We start from the raw sequence: 11,178 nt of genomic DNA, 5'->3' as shown, positions 1-11,178 counted from the left end.
GTGTCCCCCAGAACTGGACTGGTGTTGTGATAAATCAGATTTTTTTTAAAATAATTTTTGAAATCCGTGTCCATGACAGTGAAATATGCCAATTTCAAGCGTCTTTTATTTTGAAATGCCACATCAGATTTGGATGGCACCTCTATTGTTGGAGACCTGGGGAGGTGTAGTGTCCCCTAGAACTGCACTGGTGTTGCGATAACTCACAGATCTTTTTCAATGAATTTTTTAAATCCATGATTATGTCAGTGAAATATACCAATTTCAAGAGTCTTTTATTTTGAAATGCCACATCAGATTTGGATGGGACCTCTTTTGTTGCAGACCTTGGGAGGTGTAGTGTACCCCAGAACTGGACTGGTGTTGTGATAACTCAGATATTTTTTTAAAGAATTTTTGAAATCCGTGATCATGACAGTGAAATATCCCAATTTCAAGAGTCGTATGGTAAAATCACACAACAGGGGCACATGGAGCCAAATCCTATTAAGTGACCTTTGGTTTGTTAATGAGTAGCTGTGTGTCAAGTCAGCTGGTCACAAGCAAAAAAAACAAAACAAATTGTTGATCTTGTGACTTGTGTATAATTTTTGTGTAGTTTTAAAGGGGCCCGGCACAAACAGAGTGTGATCATGTGCCATATCATCTCCACTTGTCAAACCCTGGTTTGCATCATCAGACAAAATCCTAAGAGTGTTGTGTTGGTTGACTGGATTGCGGCAAGTACTGTAACGTATCAGTGTTTCCTCTTGTCAGAAAGAAGAGCGTCTGCAGAGTGAAGGTGCAAAAAAGGAGCAGAAACTTTAGTCAACCCGCTCAAGTCCCGTACGAACTATGGACCTGTCATTGGTATGTTTTAACTTGAGTTTTTACAAACATATTTTCTTATGCGTTGTCAACAATTTATAGAGCAGTGAAAATGTCATGGTTTACACCAGTGGCTCTTAAAGTGTGAGTACCACTAGTGGTATGTGGGCTCTCTCTAGTCTTATATCAAAGAACCACTGAATTTAAAGGTCAAACTGCATAATGTTACTGTGGCTTAAAGTTTTTTTTTTTTTTTTTTTACACAGTACAGTACATTTAAGTACAGTTGAGTTGTATTTAACTTTGAAGTACAATACATTTGCATTGCATCTTTTAGAACTGTTTGTTTGTAAAGATGTATTTAAGTAAAATGTTTAACTTTTATATACATCTAAATTGAATCAGTACTTAAGTCCTTTATTTTGTTATATTCAAGTGCAGTGCTAATGTTCAAACTGTGCATTACAGTGGGATACCATAGTATTAGAACACTTGTGCCCACTACGCTACTGTATTTTAATGTTGGTCATGATGGTGGTACTTGGAGAGCCAAGTAGCTTTTGAGGTGTTATTTGCTGTTAAAAATTTGAAAACCACTGGATTACGTCATCCTGGCAACCTCATATGCCTGATTGCGCATGAAGTTGGTGGAGTGATTGTGCTCCACTGCTGCATAGTGGCACAGGTTTTGGTGATTTGATGCTGCAAAATGTAACTTCAGGATCAAATTAGACTGTAAAATATCTTCTTCATATTAAGTTGAATTTAGTTGTTTGTTAGTTCAAAATAGCAGTGACAAAAATGTGATCAAGAATTTACCACACGTCATGATGCATGCAGGAGACATGCCACTTTCTAGCACTGTAGTTAGGTTATATTTTCTGCATTTTAACGCTATTATAATAACTGCAGATAAGGCACGAGATACATAGTTTAGTAAATGTACGTATAAGACCACGTGTCAAACTCGAGGCCCAGGGCCAGATCCGGCCTGCCACATCATTTTATGATTCTTCTGTACCAAATTTGAAATTGTCAAATGTAATGAATAATAATGTTGAGATATTACAAGCATTTTTTTGTTACAAAACTACTTTTTGCAGTAACTTGAACAATATTTGAACAAACTATTAGTCTAAGGCTGATTTGTTTCATACCCATATTTGATATTCATCATACTATTTAACCACTTCAAAAAAAAATTCTGTTATGTAAATTGACATCAAGATTTGACATCTTCAAGAAATAATGATGTGCTTTGATATTTGTTTCAGTTTGGTTTCAAAACAGTAAATGTGAACCTTCGTGGATAACGATAATTGTATTATAGCATTGAAATACAATATGTCAGTTAAAAAGCTTGTATAAATGAATGCCTCTTTTGCAGTGTCAATCATTTTTTTGTAAAACTCTTGTCTTGATCTACAGTAATAAGATTGGACCTATTGTTGTGGCCAGCAAGTGTTTTAATGTAGCTAGATGCATAGAAATATAACTCATAGTAAACCCAAATCTTCAATTATCAGTCTCATCTGTGGGTGCATATAAAAATCATCACTCCTCCAACCTCTTTAGGCTCACCCAGCTATCAAAGCCTTCATGTGTGGTGCTCTAAGTGGAACTTGCTCCACACTGCTTTTCCAGCCCCTCGACTTGGTCAAGACACGTCTGCAAATGTTGCAGAGTTGCGTGCAGCCTGGGTAAGGGTAAACACGCGCACGTTCGTCTTGTGATGCTTCCCTTGTTTTACACTCGATTGACTGGATGAAGCCTAAAATGTAACTTTGACTTGGGGTGACCTTTGTATGGCACTTGCAGCACATAGGAACACGTCGTAGTGCAGTATTATTTTTTTTTTTTTTTTAACCACTTATCCGAATGTTGTTCTTTCAGTTCCGGCCGCGTAGGGATGATGAGAGTACTAGTGAATGTGGTGCGGACCGAGAGGCTGCTGGGACTGTGGAAAGGAGTTTCACCGGTTAGAATGGCAAAACTCACGACAGAATTCTTTCATGCTGATCACTCCACTCGCTCCTGTTTTTGTTCACCCAGTCGTTCATGAGGACCATCCCTGGTGTGGGACTCTACTTCAGCACTTACTACTCATTGAAGCAGCACTTCTTCCAGGGGAAGAGCCCGGGGGCCTTAGGTGCTGTGCTACTGGGAGGTGGGGCCAGGACCGTGGCTGGGGTCCTCATGCTCCCTGTTACGGTCATCAAGACTCGATATGAAGTAGGAAAGCACAGGAGGAGAACAAGAGCAATATTAAATAGGAACATCAAAATGGCAGTAATACAGTGAGATTTCTATGGTTGACTTCTACCTACAACTGTAAACTAAGTACCAGTTACATAGTTTATCCCACCCACATGCTTTAAACACATTTAAACTTATTAAAACTCCCTTTTTGAAATTTCTTTAGCACCTGGTCACACTCTCTTGCTCGCGCAGTTCTCCAAATTGGAGGAAAAGCATGCTTGCTTCAAGCTGTTTTTGTCACTCCCAGTTGAAGCGTACTGTAGAAATGACACAGAAAACAAAAGAGAATGAAATACCGTATATTTAAACATCAAAATGTTAAACCAAACCATTTTATTTAATCTAACGAAAGTCCATTAGCTTAATGCTAACACATATTTCGAAACACCATAGACGGACTAACAAAAATTTGCATAGATTTTGACGTAAATTATAAACTTTCAAAAAAATGCTTCTTTAACACACAGAGCAGCACCGCACACAAACAGTGCATACAACAAAACTCAGGCATACATTATCTCTGCTCTGTGGAAACAAAAACTATAACTGGAGACCTTCTCTGGCTCTTCTTCTTGCTGTTAATTACACTGCATGCACTCCAGTAGACCTCAGTGCTACCCGGCATGTTGCAGCACAAAGTAGTACACTGAAGGCGCGCAACTCTGAATTGGAACTTGCCTATACTGTAAAAACAAAACAAAACAAAACAAAAAAACAACAACAAAAAAACTATGAATGCTTAAAACTCTGCAATTCAGCGGGGGTGCGAACTTCAATATCGTGGGAGTACACTGTAATTCTAAAATGAGAGATGGGGTTTACTCTGGACTGGTCGTCAGTCAATCACAGAGCACATACAGACAAACAACCATTCACACTCACACCTATGGACAATTTACTGTCTTTAGTTAACCGAACATGTTTTTGGAGTGTGGGAGGAAGAAGTACCCAACGAAAACTTCCACAACCATGGGGAAAACATGAAAACTCCACACAGGCATTCCGGAGCCGAGATTCGAACACATGTGAAGAAGACATGTTAACCACTATTCCATCATGTTGCCCTAGTAGAAGATAAAATCAAAAACACACTCAATCTTAATGAGAAAGGCGATGGCGATCACATCAACAGTGTACTTTAAGCTTTTTACTTATTAAAATCCCTAATTGTCAAAGCGTAAAAAAACAGGTTAACTACTGTAAAACAATATACTGTAACACTTTACCTTTAACAATAAGTTGGGCGCATGGTACCGGTTACTTCACGTAACATCCGGTGAATGCTAGAATGTTTTTCTCGTAACTCCTTGTTGAGGCTGGCCCTACTTTGGAGTCAGCATCACAAATAAATGGAAAACCCAAATAAACCAACCAACAAACCAGCCACGACATTATACCACTTGCACAATAATGATAGCCAACACAAAAAAAATACAGTACTGTGCATCAAATGTTCTTCTTTTAAGTTCACTTTGAATTGACACTGTCAGAGATGTATGAATTTTTTTAACTATCCATATGTTCATTATATACACCATTGCACATTATAACCACAATCATGAACATATTGTTATCTTCCTACAGCTCTGACAGTGTCATTTAAAGATGAGCAGTATATATGATAGAGCTCTTGTATTGGATATTAATTTTGTAAGTGCTCAGAATTTTGTGGCTGGTCCGTGTACATAGTAATCCTTTATTTGAGGTACTATAAAGTCTTATAAGTAATATGTTGACATCTCATGCAGTTTTACGTGTTTTTTGTGTGTGTGACCTTGGCACCATATTATATGAACTGTACAGACTTTATAAATTTTACCATAACAGTATTTGTGGTTTTGCTTCAGTGTGGCAGGTTCCGTTATGAGAGTGTCACCGGGGCTCTACGCAGTGTGTGGCGGACAGAAGGTCTCGTGGCTCTGTACTCTGGCCTGATGGCTACCCTACTCCGAGATGTTCCTTTCTCTGGAATATACGTTATGTTCTACAGCCAGATGAAGACTAATTTGCCAAACGGTATGTTAATAGAAAAGCAGCACAGTTTGCTTCAGATGGATACAGGAAACAATATTTCTGGGTTTCTAATTGAAGACTATTAAAATAACATCTGTACCACTTTCTGGAAACTTTCCATAGTGTTTATCTTTTAACAGTGTGCAGCACCTTGTATCACTTGAACAATAAAGGGTTACTTTTTTGACTACAAGGACAAACAAATGTGCGGCTGCCCGTTTTGATAACTTTATTTGTCTTCATTTAAGAGATCAACGTGTCTGCTTTCGCTCCTCTGGCTAACTTCAGCTGTGGGATCCTAGCAGGGGTGTCTGCTTCGCTCGTCACCCAGCCTGCTGATGTGGTCAAAACTCTTGTTCAAGTGAACCCCCAGTTGAGGACGACTGACGCTGTCAAATACATCTGTGCAGTAAGTACAGTACATCAAATAAAAAAAAAAAAAAAAAAAGTAAAATATTTAATGGTTGGGTTTTCATAATTTTTATGATTTTAGTGTACAGCTAACGAAAACACAGACTTCATCATCTCAAGAAGTTAGATTATTACATTAAGAAATTATCGCAAAGACTTTTAAAATATATATTAGGTAGGAATTGGCCTTAAAAGTACAGTATTTTCCAATGTATTAAATGAATCTGGTTACTGTATGTTTCATTTTTTGAATTAAACTAATTTTCTACGACATTCAAATTTAATGAGATTCACCTGTATATGACACCTTATGTTTTATCTTCTTTTCAAGGAACATGGATTTCAGGGCTTCTTAAGAGGGGCAGTGCCACGCTGCCTTAGGAGGACGATGATGTCCGCCATGGCGTGGACCGTCTATGAGCAGATGATGGCATATATTGGGCTGAAATCTTGAAAAAGAAAGTCAAGGCAATTTAACAGATAAGAAAGAAGAGATAAGGTCAAGTGACAAAAAGAGGAAAAATGCACCTGTGGAGCTGGCCCTAACGTGTCACAAGTACAGTACAGTATTTGTCGTTATTAGGAGATGCAGATGTGCACAAAGACAACTCGTCCTAGAAGAAAGAATGTTATGCTGAGGTTAGTTTAAGAAATCCTTATATTTTTAATGAGTATTTTTGACTTTTCGATTTGTCACAGTGTAGAAATATCTCAGTAAGAGTTCTTGTTTTGGTTTGTCAAGAGTTGTACACCAGTGGGCCCAGACAGCCTACAGTAAGACATACATGACGATGTTCTAGAAAAGGCTGTGACTTCTGTACCACACACTGATATCTTGTAGCTATTGTGTTATTTTGCTTGCCTTTACCGTCACAGTTTGTAGTCCTATATCACAATCATGCCTTAAAATGAATGTTACCAGTATATATTTTTAAAACCTACCTAAGTATTTATATTTTATAGTACAATAAAACAAATATTCAATCTCAACAATGACGTGTGCTTCTTACCCTGCTCTTAAACTCTGTAAATGATTCAACCGAAGGAGTCTACCTAACATAAAGACCTGCAACATGACCTCAGATATGCTGCTGTGCAAATCCAAGGCATGTTAAATTCTGGACCCGAGATCACTGTAACACAATACAGTCAGTCTTTGTCTTGTCCAACAAAGATGAAACACACAGAGCTGTCTGGTAAAAGTTGATCTACTTCCCAAAATAGAAGTTTTGCATTAAACCATAAATTCAATGAAGCATATTGGGCTTGCATGCTCTCTTAATTCATTGACTATGATCTAAACACTATGGTGTAGGCTTTTGAAATGAGAGACTAATTATTGAGTGTAATAAAAGTGATGCCATAAATAAGACGAGGACTCTCTTCATTGTCACGTTCAGCTATATGACCTGATTAGCGCTCATTTATTCATCAATATATTTCAGTCTGTTTATAGTTGTATTGATCAAAATCTAAGGATGAAAGAAAATTAGAGGCTATGAATTAAAAAAAAACCTGAAATGTCTTTTCCAGTTGAAATGTAATATTTTAACAACAAAAGTACAGCAATCCTCTGCTGGAATGGGAATGACAGAAGTTAGCAGTTATTGTAAGTGGAGCGCCAGACATGACATGGGGGTTTGGGCATTAATCTTGTTTTAGGACAGAGAGCAAGAATAGTTCACATATTAGTATTAAACGTATTCACAAAACTCAATTCATATGAATGTTAATTACAAAAAATCCCCAAAATAAGTCCAAAATCCATTTTGGTACTCACTCGGCCTATGGGGCTTGTTTACTCCAGAAAAAAAGAGAACGAAAACAAAATGCATACCAGTGTACTGTTAATGTGTATGTAGATGTGCAGCTGTATCAAAATAGGTTGTCTAGACCCAGAAATTGTTTATTTTATGATTCAAATCCATTCCTCCGCTGTGGCTCAACATTTAAATAACCTTGATCAGATTTGCTGGTTGAGTCACAGACTTTCCCCAAAACTGTTGCGGTTTGTATGTTTATTTTTCCAGAAATGTGGTAATGAAATTGCGTTACAATGTACAAAACTGAAATTGATCTTTCCTGGCCAGGAGCTGCGCACCCTTAATAAACCTCTGATCCTAGAATCACCTCTAACTGGATTCGTTTCTCAGCAAGGTACCAAGGACACGCTGTTCATTCTATGGTCACGTTGACTGGAACACTTTATCTTTGTCAAATAAAACACTTGCCGCTCAGGTCAGACTTTGACTGAGGAGTCAGCGTCTCAGCATTGTCTTAATATGGTCTTTCCATCTTTGTTTTCTTAATATGGGATGGCCATGCAACGCACCATCTCGCTGGACCCTCGCAGGGTTAAACACTGCCACCTTTCGATAAAATATTAGAACTACAACAAGCCCGGTTGAAAGTAACCAGCCAATCACAAGCTTAGGAATGTACTATAAATATGACGCCATTTCCTCCTAACGGCCTCTTTTCCCATCGTGTGGGTAGTCTTCCATACGGCGTTGTTTCGTGGTGAGTCCGGAAACCGTATTTTTCGACTAATAAACCTTCAAATCCATCCATAGACTTAAATTAATGCCTTACGACCGTTTACCCACCTATAGTGACGGTTGTATTTCGACGTCTCGCTCTTAAGTCTTCTTAAATCGCCCTAACTAGTTATGCTAACATTCGAAGCTAACTAGTTAGCTTGTGACACGCGCTCACTCCATGCTTTGGGCTGAGTTCGAATTGACATCGCACTGTCGTGAATACATTAAAATGTGTATGATCGTTGAGACGATACGCTTAATTCTTGATTTAAGTGCTATGTAGTTGGTGTCTGTAGAAATTGTCTGAATTCGTTTTACCGTAATTCTGGAGGAACTTTTTTTTCAAATTGTCTGTGCCCGGAATGACTCCAGCGATTGACTAAATGTTAAAAATTTACTTTGATTGAGTGAACTATATAGTTCACATTATAAAGACTAGGGATTGAGTGAATGTTCCTAAAGAGTCATTGGCTTGAAGCCAGTGTTACTTTACCATTACACGTAACATAATTGGTCATTTCTCCTTTTTTTTAACACAATGTAGCGGTTTCCTTTCATTCCATAGCTCTCCCACCTTACTCGTTACTCGGGGAAAGTGGTCACGATGTCCGGAAGTCTGGATGCCCTTCAAATGAAGGAGGAAGATGTGCTGAAGTTCCTGGCTGCAGGAACCCATCTGGGAGGTACCAACTTGGACTTTCAGATGGAGCAGTATGTCTACAAGAGAAAAAGTGATGGTATGGAAAGGTGCATATTGTCTAATTTCTCATTTTCTTTACATGGTATCTTAACATTGTTTGTGGTCTGTTCATATAAGGTGTGTACATCATTAACCTGAAAAAGACCTGGGAGAAGCTGCTGCTGGCTGCAAGGGCCATTGTTGCCATTGAAAACCCAGCTGATGTTTGTGTCATCTCCTCCAGGAACACTGGACAGGTGAATTTCAGTTCTAAAGTGGTTTTCTTCGTGTTGTTGAGATGGAACAGATATTTTAAATTTGAAAATGCACACTATTAAAGCCTGGCACTGTTGTTGGTGTTCAGGTGTCGGAAGTGTGCAAGAGTAATTTTGGACAGGGTTTCGCTAACACCATTGAGGACTGATGTCCTATGAATGGGGTTTGATGGTGACCTGAGCCACAATGTAAACCAGTTTAAAAAAAAAAAAAAAAAAAAAAAAAAAGTCTGGATGAAATTCCTTAACCACTGGAGTTGACAACTTGTTTCCTTTTCAGCGAGCAGTGTTGAAGTTTGCCTCTGCCACTGGTTCCACCACCTTCCATGGTCGTTTCACCCCGGGTACATTCACCAATCAGATCCAGGCAGCTTTCAGGGAGCCTCGCCTCCTGATTGTGACCGATCCTCGTGCGGATCACCAGCCACTGACGGAGGCCTCCTATGTGAACATCCCCTCCATTGCTCTGTGCAACACTGACTCTCCACTTAGATATGTGGACATTGCCATCCCCTGTAACAACAAGGTGAGTCGTAGTATGCAATAACTTGACACCTTGTTTCAATGCAGAAGTTTGTTTTCTAATAAATAACATGTCTGTTTCAGGGTCACCACTCTGTGGGTCTGATGTGGTGGATGTTGGCCCGGGAGGTTCTCCGAATGAGAGGCACAATTTCCAGAGAGCACCCTTGGGAGGTCATGCCTGATCTGTACTTCTACAGAGATCCTGAAGAGGTCAGTATTCTAACACAGAGGGTAATGCAGAGGCTAAACACAAAATCTACCTACTAATGAGGTGTTTTAAACTGTAGATTGAGAAGGAGGAGCAGGCTGCTGCTGAGAAGGCTGTTGGAAAGGAGGAGTTCCAGGGTGAATGGACTGCGCCTGCTGCAGAGTTTGCCCAGCCTGAGGTTGCCGACTGGTCTGAGGGTGTTGCGGTCCCATCTGTGCCCATTCAACAGTTTCCAGCAGGTAGGATTGCGTCAGTTTCACTTTTCACGCAAATCCAGTTATTGAGTATTTTCTACCCCCTCTCCCCTCCCAGGTGCGCCAACAGCTGTAAAGCCCACGGAAGTCTTTTCAGGTGAGAATTGTCATTTTAAATGCATCAGTTTCTAGACTTTACACAATCAGGATTTTTGGGACCGATCAGCGGGTTTAAAAAAAGATCTCCGATCACATGATAGAGGAATGTCTATTTAAATGACCTGTTCATTTACTGTATATACTTGTGTACCTAAATGGTAAAAGAAAAATTCGATTTACAATGTCATGTTTACGTCTAACCGTTCGTGCTAGCAGTAGCTTGCTAGGCTACATAATTTTTTGTTGCCTGTTTGCGAGCTGTATCGTATTAAGTTTACGTGAATATACCTCAAGCAAGCCTTAAACGAATGTCCTGTCCTGAGCACCGGTGACCAACACGTTTTCCCCAGTTTATTTTTTTTAAGTCGACGCGTTCCACTCTTGTCGCCACGGTAACGAGTGTATCAGGTCGCATTTGAGTTGACAAGATAAAGCCCACTGATTGTAAAAAACGGGATGCGGTGGTATCGGATTACAAGATTTTATTGCAGTAGTCTGACATAGTAGAGTCGTGAAAGAGCTAATTTGTCTTGTAGTCTGATCCCGGCATTACGTGTTGTCTGTTCCACACCGCCGCCATGTTTAAAAAAAAAAAAAAAAAAACTATTGCCCGTCAGATATTTACAGGTCTGCGGCAAGGCTAAAAATAAACTTGCTTTTGGATTCAAATATATACTGTGCACAATGGCGAGGCGGATATGTCTTTTGTGGAGCATTGATTGGATCGGTGAATTATGACAAAGCCGATCAGCATAAAATGCTAATTATCGGCCGATACCGATAAGGCAGATTTTAAAATGGGTGTAAAGTATCAGTTTCCCATTTTAGTGGTTTCTTGTTTTTTCTCTTGCAGAGGACTGGAGCAATCAGCCTACTACTGAGGACTGGTCCACTGCTCCCACTGCCCAGGCTTCTGACTGGGGTGGTGCCACTGCTGATTGGTCTTGAAGAAAAAAAAAAAAACACAGATCATGGCAGGAAATAAAGTGTTGCACACCATTTTTCTCGTTTTTTTTTTTTAATTCTAAAACGTTCTGTGACAAACTAAGACACAACCTTTTTTTTAAATGTTAAAGCCATCTAATGAACAATGTTATGAAGCAATGAA

At 39.3% G+C, this 11,178-nt stretch overlaps 2 protein-coding genes across 3 annotated transcripts in view; both read left to right on the top strand.

Moving 5' to 3' along the window:
• Positions 1–6,862, top strand: part of LOC133465550 (mitochondrial glycine transporter A-like) — a 13,361-nt gene extending 6,499 nt beyond the window's left edge. For both annotated transcript variants that reach the window (XM_061748494.1, XM_061748495.1), the window contains exons 2-8: positions 757–849; positions 2,383–2,507; positions 2,701–2,785; positions 2,860–3,039; positions 4,914–5,082; positions 5,328–5,488; positions 5,822–6,862. In XM_061748494.1, coding sequence (XP_061604478.1) covers positions 835–849; positions 2,383–2,507; positions 2,701–2,785; positions 2,860–3,039; positions 4,914–5,082; positions 5,328–5,488; positions 5,822–5,944 — 858 coding nt within the window. In that variant the 5' untranslated portion in view covers positions 757–834 and the 3' untranslated portion in view covers positions 5,945–6,862. The remainder of the gene's footprint in view (positions 1–756; positions 850–2,382; positions 2,508–2,700; positions 2,786–2,859; positions 3,040–4,913; positions 5,083–5,327; positions 5,489–5,821) is intronic.
• A 999-nt stretch (positions 6,863–7,861) lies between these two features.
• On the top strand, positions 7,862–11,069 carry rpsa (ribosomal protein SA). The gene is made up of 8 exons (XM_061748493.1): positions 7,862–8,010; positions 8,596–8,767; positions 8,848–8,966; positions 9,265–9,510; positions 9,591–9,719; positions 9,797–9,956; positions 10,030–10,068; positions 10,924–11,069. The coding sequence occupies exons 2-8, from the start codon at positions 8,635–8,637 to the stop codon at positions 11,016–11,018; spliced, it is 921 nt and encodes a 306-aa protein (XP_061604477.1). The 5' UTR covers positions 7,862–8,010; positions 8,596–8,634; the 3' UTR covers positions 11,019–11,069.
• The last annotated feature ends 109 nt before the right edge of the window (positions 11,070–11,178 follow it).

The sequence above is a fragment of the Phyllopteryx taeniolatus genome, chromosome 16, assembly GCF_024500385.1.
Source record: "Phyllopteryx taeniolatus isolate TA_2022b chromosome 16, UOR_Ptae_1.2, whole genome shotgun sequence".
NCBI classification, from domain to species: Eukaryota; Metazoa; Chordata; class Actinopteri; order Syngnathiformes; family Syngnathidae; genus Phyllopteryx; species Phyllopteryx taeniolatus.
Note: the sequence above shows the minus strand (reverse complement) of the source record. Positions and strands in the feature narration are given on the sequence as shown.

Bases quoted from the DNA above. Each gene is read 5' to 3' on its own strand.
- rpsa (XM_061748493.1), top strand. From the start codon at position 8,635: ATGTCCGGAAGTCTGGATGCCCTTCAAATGAAGGAGGAAGATGTGCTG. The intron at 8,768-8,847 runs GTATGGAAAGGT...TGTTCATATAAG, and splicing joins CTACAAGAGAAAAAGTGATG to GTGTGTACATCATTAACCTG. The intron at 9,957-10,029 runs GTAGGATTGCGT...CTCCCCTCCCAG, and splicing joins CATTCAACAGTTTCCAGCAG to GTGCGCCAACAGCTGTAAAG.